This window comes from Dendronephthya gigantea, unplaced genomic scaffold, assembly GCF_004324835.1.
Source record: "Dendronephthya gigantea isolate DGI-Jeju-01 unplaced genomic scaffold, DenGig_1.0 000111F, whole genome shotgun sequence".
Taxonomy (NCBI): domain Eukaryota; kingdom Metazoa; phylum Cnidaria; class Anthozoa; order Malacalcyonacea; family Nephtheidae; genus Dendronephthya; species Dendronephthya gigantea.
In genome coordinates, this window is record NW_021163121.1 from 64,017 (window position 1) to 71,850 (window position 7,834).

General features: G+C 36.2%; 1 protein-coding gene across 1 annotated transcript; it reads left to right on the top strand.

Moving 5' to 3' along the window:
• Window positions 1-834: 834 nt before the first annotated feature.
• Window positions 835-1,958, top strand: LOC114535147. Its single transcript, XM_028556527.1, has one exon. The coding sequence runs from the start codon at window positions 906-908 to the stop codon at window positions 1,767-1,769; it is 864 nt and encodes a 287-aa protein (XP_028412328.1). The 5' UTR covers window positions 835-905; the 3' UTR covers window positions 1,770-1,958.
• The last annotated feature ends 5,876 nt before the right edge of the window (window positions 1,959-7,834 follow it).

A 7,834-nucleotide genomic window follows, 5' to 3' on the forward strand; every position in this document is an offset into this window, starting at 1 on the left:
ACGGAAAATGTTTTCTATTTCCTGAATAGAAATTTGATATGTTTACATATTACGTCATCTCTCGTTTATGTTTGTGATTATGTTAGTCAAAGCAGAAACCACGTTATTTATTCGTGAATCGTGGAAGAATGTTGTCTGACAAAGTCGTTTACGGAAAATTATACGCCAGTGAAGATCTTGATTTAGTTATTTTTCAGTCATAGTATAGCATGGCGCGTATTCCTGTTTATAACTTTCATTTGAAGGCGACAGGAAGTTTGTGGATTGCTCAGACGATGCCGTGCAGTGAAATATTATAAAATGTTTATGTCGCTATCATAATGAGATTATAATTGCAAGTTTAACTTCTCGCTAGCTAAATTGATATTTAAGTATCCACAATGAATAAAATCCGTCAAATATAGCTGAGTGAAATATCACAGGACTATACTATAGCCCAGCATAACATACGAAAAACAGCCACTGATATTATTTATATTACGATTGAGGTTCCCGGCTGGTTCATGAATTGGCACTATACCAGAGAACGAACTTGTATATTTCTTGTTGGATACAGAATAAAAATGTTTTCTTCAAACCAAAGCCACCAAACAAAACAAAACAAATACATATTTTCATGATATCCAGCTGGTTTTAATGATAAAACACAGACAATTGTCATGGCTGTTTGACTCCCATTAAATCGACATTTGCATAGTAGCAGAAAGCTTATTTTACAACCAAGACTAAAAGTCTTTACTAAAAGTCAAGCTTGAGTTGATATTTTAGCGTTAGTTGCTACAAATACTGTGTCGCCGTCTTTAAAATGAAACGAGAGTCAATTATATTAGGTTGAGAACAAGCCAAATTAACAGGGAACATCAATATAATATAATTAGCGAAATTATCGCAGCTTAGAGATAAGAATGAAGGAAGAGAAGAAACGAATGCAAGCCATCGTAGTCACAGACGATAATATTATTCGTTTGAACGTTGGTGGACAAAAATTTACAACTAAAAGATCAACTCTTTGTCAGGTTGAAGGTTCCTTGTTCGCTACAATGTTTAGCAGTGACTGGGAAGATAGTGTCGAGCGTGATCAAGATGGCGCTGTATTCTTTGATTTTAATCCACAATATTTTGTTTATATTTTGGATTATTTAAGAGGGAGGAAAATTGCGACTCCCGAGAATCCTCCACCGTTACCGAAAGTCCCTGAGGAACATGTGGAAAATTTCCGTAGTCTGGTCGAGTATCTTGGCTTTAGTCATGAAATCTTTCCAACTAAGATTGTGACTGACGAGAAATTCAACTTGCACAGCTCAGGAGTTACTCTTGAGGAAGACGGGAAAGTCGCAGTTCATGATGGAACTAAAGAACACAACTATATTTTCAGTGAAAAAATTTACCAACAAGGATTTGCGATCATCAAGTTACAGTTGGAGTTGATAAATAATGATTATTGGGTGTTCATTGGGATAGTTGAAGGAGATGTCGTACCACAAGATGACGATGCATATGAATGGCGCTCGTCATATGGCTGGGGACTAGGGTCCAGTCCTGGCAGAGGGGTGTTCAAAGAAGGTTCATATACGAAGGACAATACTTTATCAGCTCTGACGAAACAAGATGTTAACGAGCTAAAGTTAGTCGTGGATTGCAATGCTGCCAAACTGTTGCTAATTTCACGCAATGGTCATAAATTTCATGTGGATATTCCTGAAAACAAAACCTGGAGACTTTACATAAACATGGTTGGTAGTCTTCACAAAATACGATTAATCCAATGAATTTTCAATCGAAAGACGTCCAGCATTTCTCATATGTATTAACACAGTCGGACTGTTTAGAATGTTGAAACTGTTATATATGCAATATAAGACATTTAGCTTTAAGAGTAGTGTGGTTAAATCAATATACCTATTCTGGAACCAACAAAGCAGTTAATTTTACTTCCAGAATTTATAAGCAAAGTTTGTACGAGAATTACTGAATAAAAACATTGATTGTGAAAAAACATTGATAGTTTTTCAAATGTTTACCAACAAGCAGTGACCCTAAGGCGAAATTCATAGCTTTACTTGTCTTTATTATTTCATAGCTTTGTGTCCGCATCTTGCGCGCATCAGACAACTCTTCCTTCAATCTTTCTTCCTTTATAGTAATGTTCGAATAAATTTCTCAAACCTGGAAAAAAATCTTTCTTCCTTCGTCGCATCAACAACCACAAATATGTAAAATATAATAATCCAAACAATTATCCAAAAAGCTCAAGCCTTTCTCAATGTCTATGTCCACATCAATGTCTGACTCTGAAAACCCGAAATAACGGGATCTAAATTCCGTAAAAATCACAATTTTCCAGCCAAAATGATCTGAAGAACCCAGGCTTTCTGAATCCGCGCGTCAGCAGCCAGGAGTTAGTGAAGCGATTTAAGAATTAATTTGACGAAATTGTCGAAGCTGAGAGGGAAAAGATGAAGGCGGAAGTCGAAGCGTTTAACGAAGACGAGAAATAAATGCAAGCCTTCGTAGTCAGAGACGATGATACATTCATTTGAACGTTGGTGGACAAAAATTTAGAACCAAAAGATCAACTCTCTGTCAGGTTGAAGGTTCCTTGTTCAACAACACGACACTAAGTGAAGGACTGAAATGTATTGTATTTATATAATAATGTCGTGCTGGTTTTCAAAAGACAGAGACAATGGTCATTTTGAATCAATAAAGTCGTATTTGCATCGTAAACAAAAGGCTGAATTCATAATACAAGTCTTTCACTACGAAGTCAAGCTTCACTAGTTATTTTAACGTGTAGACTAATAAAGCTTAGTGCTTACAAATACTGTGTTGCCGTCTTTAAACTAAACTGAAAGTCATTTCTATTGCGTTGACAACGAGTCAAAATGAGCAGCGAAGATTTGTTGACGAAATTCGACGAGTTAGTGAAGCGATTTAAGAAAGAATTTGAAGAGATTATCAAAGCCGAGAGGGACAAGATAAAGGCGGAAGTCGAACCGTTTAAGAAACGAATGCAAGCCTTAGTAGTCAGAGACGATGATATCATTCCTCTGAACGTTGGTGGACAAAAGTTTTCAACAAAAAGATCAACTCTCTGCATGTCAGGTTAATGGTTCCTTGTTCGCTACAATGTTTAGCAGTCGCTGGGAAGATAGTGTCGATCAATATGGCAGTGTATTCTTTGATTTTAATCCACAATATTTTGTTTATATTTTGGATTATTTGTGAGCGAACAAAATTGCGACTCCAGAGAATCCTCCACCATTACCTAAAGTCCCAAAAGATCACGTGGAAAATTTCTACAGTTTGGTTGAATATCTTGGCTTGAGTGATGAGATTGTTCAACCTGAGATTTTGTTTGACGAGAAATTAAACTTGCACAGCCCAGGAGTCACTCTTGAGGAAAATAGGAAAGTCGCAGTTCATGATAGAACTACTGGACACAAATATGTTCTTGGTAAAAATATTCACCAACAAGGAATTGTGAATCTTAAGTTGAAGTTGGAGTCGTTTAAAGATAATTATTGGATGTTCATTGGAATAGTAAAAGAAGATGTCCTACCACCTGATGGCTATTCGTTTAAATGACCTGGTTCATATGGCTGGGCACTTGGGTCCAGTGGAAATCAAGGAGTGTGGAAAGAAGATTCACCCACGAACGACTATAATTCACGAAATCTGACCAAACAATGTGACGAGGTGAAGTTAACATTAGATTTTGACGCAGCCAAACTGTCGCTACATTTGAGCACTGGTCATCAATTTCACATCGATATTCCCAAGAACAAAACCTGGAGACTGAATGTAAATTTGCTTGGTGCAAATAACAGAATACGTATTATCAATGAATAGTCAAAAAAAAGACTTTGGTTCAATATCAGAGAGTTTGTCAAATGAGAACGGCAACGATAGAAAACAAAATCTTTTATATTTTTGTATTGTCTTAGACAACCTTGAAATAGTAATAATCCAAGAATTCACATGAAATAAAGTATTTGTGTCCAGTTTCTTATTGCGGTCAGTGATGCGCGCAACTAATTGTAATATATCATGATGATAACATACCAGGATTATTTCAATGGGCATTTGAAATTGTTATATAAATATGACTTATTTTGTAAACATAGCAAGTCTTGTAATATAATCGAAAACTTTGGTTTAACTACATAGATCTTAGCCGCTTTGGTTAAAAAAATTGCACATATTTGCTCATACTGGCAAAGCTTTTTACTTATTTGTAACTCCTTGAAATCTGTAGTTCGACAGCTGAAAAGCTTGTTTACTACGATTTATACCAGTGAATATCTTGATTTGATCATGGTTTCTTTCTGATATAGGATCGCGCACATATTTGTGTTCAGAAATTCTATTTGGATTTATCTTAAATTTCTATGAAACTAAAGTCAAGTGTTCATATCAGTTCAATAAGCGCGCGAGTTAGTGACCACAGCGCTCTATCACTAAACAATAATATACCGACATTTAGAGTTTTTATTTGTTATGTTGTGTTTCCCAGTTCATAGCTTTACATGTCTTTATCATTTCATAGCTTAGTGTTCGCATCTTGCGCGCATCAGACAACTCTTCCTTCAATCTTTCTTCCTTCGTCCCAACAACAACCACAAATATGTAAAATATAATAATCCAAACGATTATCCAAAAAGCTGAAGTCGAGATCAATGTCTGACTCTCAATCCCGAAATGACGGGGTTTAAATCCCGCAAAAATTTACAATTTTGCCGCCAAAACGATCGCAAGAACCCAGGCTTTGCGAATCCTCGCGTACTTTTTAACATCACGCATGGCATAACCATGTTACGACGCTTTATATACACAGGTCGCTGGCGCATTCAGTCATTTTTTTAGTAAACAATATCGCGCCACGCATATTTGCTCAAGGCAAAAGTGACGAGGTTTTTAAAACTTTAGAAATAAGATCCAGGACAAAATATAGTGCAATATTTTGAAGAGACTGAACCAGTGTGAACTAGAAATGTTTTAGAAATGTTCTATATTTTGCGAGAAATAATAGAATATAAGATGAAAACTCATGTTTTTATCTCGTGATTGTATTATGAAATACCAGCCTAACGTGACACCTGATACTTGCTGACCTCATTTCAATCCACGTCTTATGACATTCCATAGATAGGATTTACGTAGGTATAGGATTAAGATTATTGGAATTAGTGTTAATCCATGTATTCTGGGTATGCGATTATTACCAGACTATAATCAACATTGATTTAGTATTTTGTTACGTGCTTACAAATACTGTGTTGCCGTGTTTAAACTGAATTGAAAGTCATTTCTATTGCGTTGAGAACGAGTCAAAATGAGCAGCGAAGATTTATTCACGAAATTCGACGAGTTAGTGAAGCGATTTAAGAATGAATTTGACGAAATTATCTGAGAGCTGAGAGAGCCAAGATGAAGGCGGAAGTCGAAGCGTTTAACGAAGAGAAGAAACGAATGGAAGCCTTCGTAGTCAGAGACGATGATATCATTCCTCTGAACGTTGGTGGACAAAAATTTTTAACAAAAAGATCAACTCTGTGTCAGATTGAAGGTTCCTAGTTCGCTACAATGTTTAGAGGTCGCTGGGAAGATAGTGTCGAGCGTGATCAAGACGGCGCTGTATTCTTTGATTTTAATCCACAAAATTTTGCTCATATTTTGGATTACTTAAGGGAAAAGAAAATTACAAGCAGCGAAAATGCCCCATCGTTACCTGACTTCCCAGAAAGTCAAATGAAGCGGTTTTCCAGTTTCGTCGAGTATCTTGGCTTGAGTGATGAAATATTTCCAACTCAGATTGTGTCTGACGAGAAATTCAACTTGCACAGCCCAGGAGTCACTCTTGAGGAAGACGGGAAAGTCGCAGTTCATGATGAAACACGGGAACATAAATATGTTCTTGGTGAAAATATTTACGACCGAGGAATTGTGAGTCTTAAGTTGAAGTTGCAGACGTTTAAAGATAATAATTGGATGTTCATTGGAATAGTTAAAGAAGATGTCGTACAACCTGATAACTATTCATATGGATGGCCTGGTTCATATGGCTGGAACCTCGGTTCTAATGGCGGTCAAGGAGCGTGGAGAGAAGGTTCAGTTACAAGAAACAAACGTTTAGAAAATCTTACTAAAGAAGGTGACGAGGTTTCCCTAATCATAGATTTTGATGCAGCCAAACTGTCGCTACATTTGCCCACTGGTCATCAATTTCACATCGATATTCCCAAGAACAAAACCTGGAGACTGAATTTAACTTTGTACGGTGAAAATGACAAAATACGTATTATTAATAAATAAACAAATAAAAAATTTCAATATCAAAATTGAATCAATATCACAAACTGAATGCAAATTTGTAAGGTCAGAATGACAAAATATGTACATATTATGAATAATAATGTAATTAAGAATTTTGAGAATCTTCAACATTACAACAGTCAGAATCGTAGATGACGACTGTTATTTTGAATACAAAACACTTACGTTTAGTTTTGAGACAAAGATCTCAACCGTGAATGCAAGGATTTCGGAATGGTCGGAACTTCCACTTAAATAAGACTTTGATTCCAGTGTTTTATACTCAGTGATATTATGCATAAAACATTTAGATAAGTAAATTATTGTTTGACAATGAATATAGTGAATTTGTGTGCTTCAAATTAATGCTGAATGTAAAAACCTTTTTAAATTAAACTGATGATCGGAACAGCCTATGAACAGACTCCGTATTGTTAAATTTCTCCTGTTCTTTAGATTATTTTCCAAAGTTTTCTAATAGTTTTACGAGAGTTTGCGAAATGAAAGTTAAATTGCTAACGGCCTTACTAAAGTACAAACTTTTGTCTCAGCTAATGAGAATGTTGATGCTTACCAATTCCACTCAGTCAGATTTCGCGCATGCGCATAACTAACAATGACCATCCAAGGTCAACAGGCCATGACATAACGGCCGGCAACTTTGCTCCCACACAATACCCGGGTTTTCAAAAACGCCGTACGGAATTTGTACCCCCCACTGAGCTATATAATAATTCCTGGAGGACCGGCTCCCGGCCAGAAAGCGTACCAAAAAAGATGGCGGATTTTCAGCTTTGCTGAGGCCACATGGTCCCCTTTGTCCATGGTAATTACCACTGACATACCGCGATACAAAGTCAAAAACGTGTCGAAAACCGGTTTTCATAATATTTTCGTTTTTCGCCTTTGGTATAGACAACTACCAAAGCGTCTGTTGCAGTTATTTCTTTTGAAATTAATGTTAAAAACGGCAAATATGCTGCAGAGTGCAGCCTTTTTGATCAATGGTACATGACTTAGTTACGCAATGAAGAACTATATTTTATGAAAAAGGATCAATAACTGATCTTTTGAGTTTTGGCTTTTGAATAGAACTGGGATTTGCACTGGAGCTTTCACTCATATTTAATGCCAATTCATGAGTATTTTCAGTCAAACAATTAAGATGAATCAATATTTAATCCTCCCAGTGAATCTACGTAGTCTCTCTATTGATCCTTTTTAGTCTATTGTAGATGAATTTAAAACATTAAACATGATGACTGTGTGAGTGCTGATACAAAATATTTTACTGTCAGATTTCAACAGTGGTTGTTAAAAGTCTAGTATGTTATCTTGTTTGCCCTGTCAAATGCAAAGTCAATAATCATGGCTTAATAGACTTCTTGGCATCTTGCACCTTGTTGATCAAGCTACAAGCTTGATTCAAGCTACAAGCTTGATTGTTAATTTGCAATGGTTTTTACTCCCCTCTGGCTCTGTCCTCTGGGTGTACTCTATAGAGTACAGTTAAACTTGG

Bases quoted from the DNA above. Each gene is read 5' to 3' on its own strand.
- LOC114535147 (XM_028556527.1), top strand. From the start codon at position 906: ATGAAGGAAGAGAAGAAACGAATGCAAGCCATCGTAGTCACAGACGAT.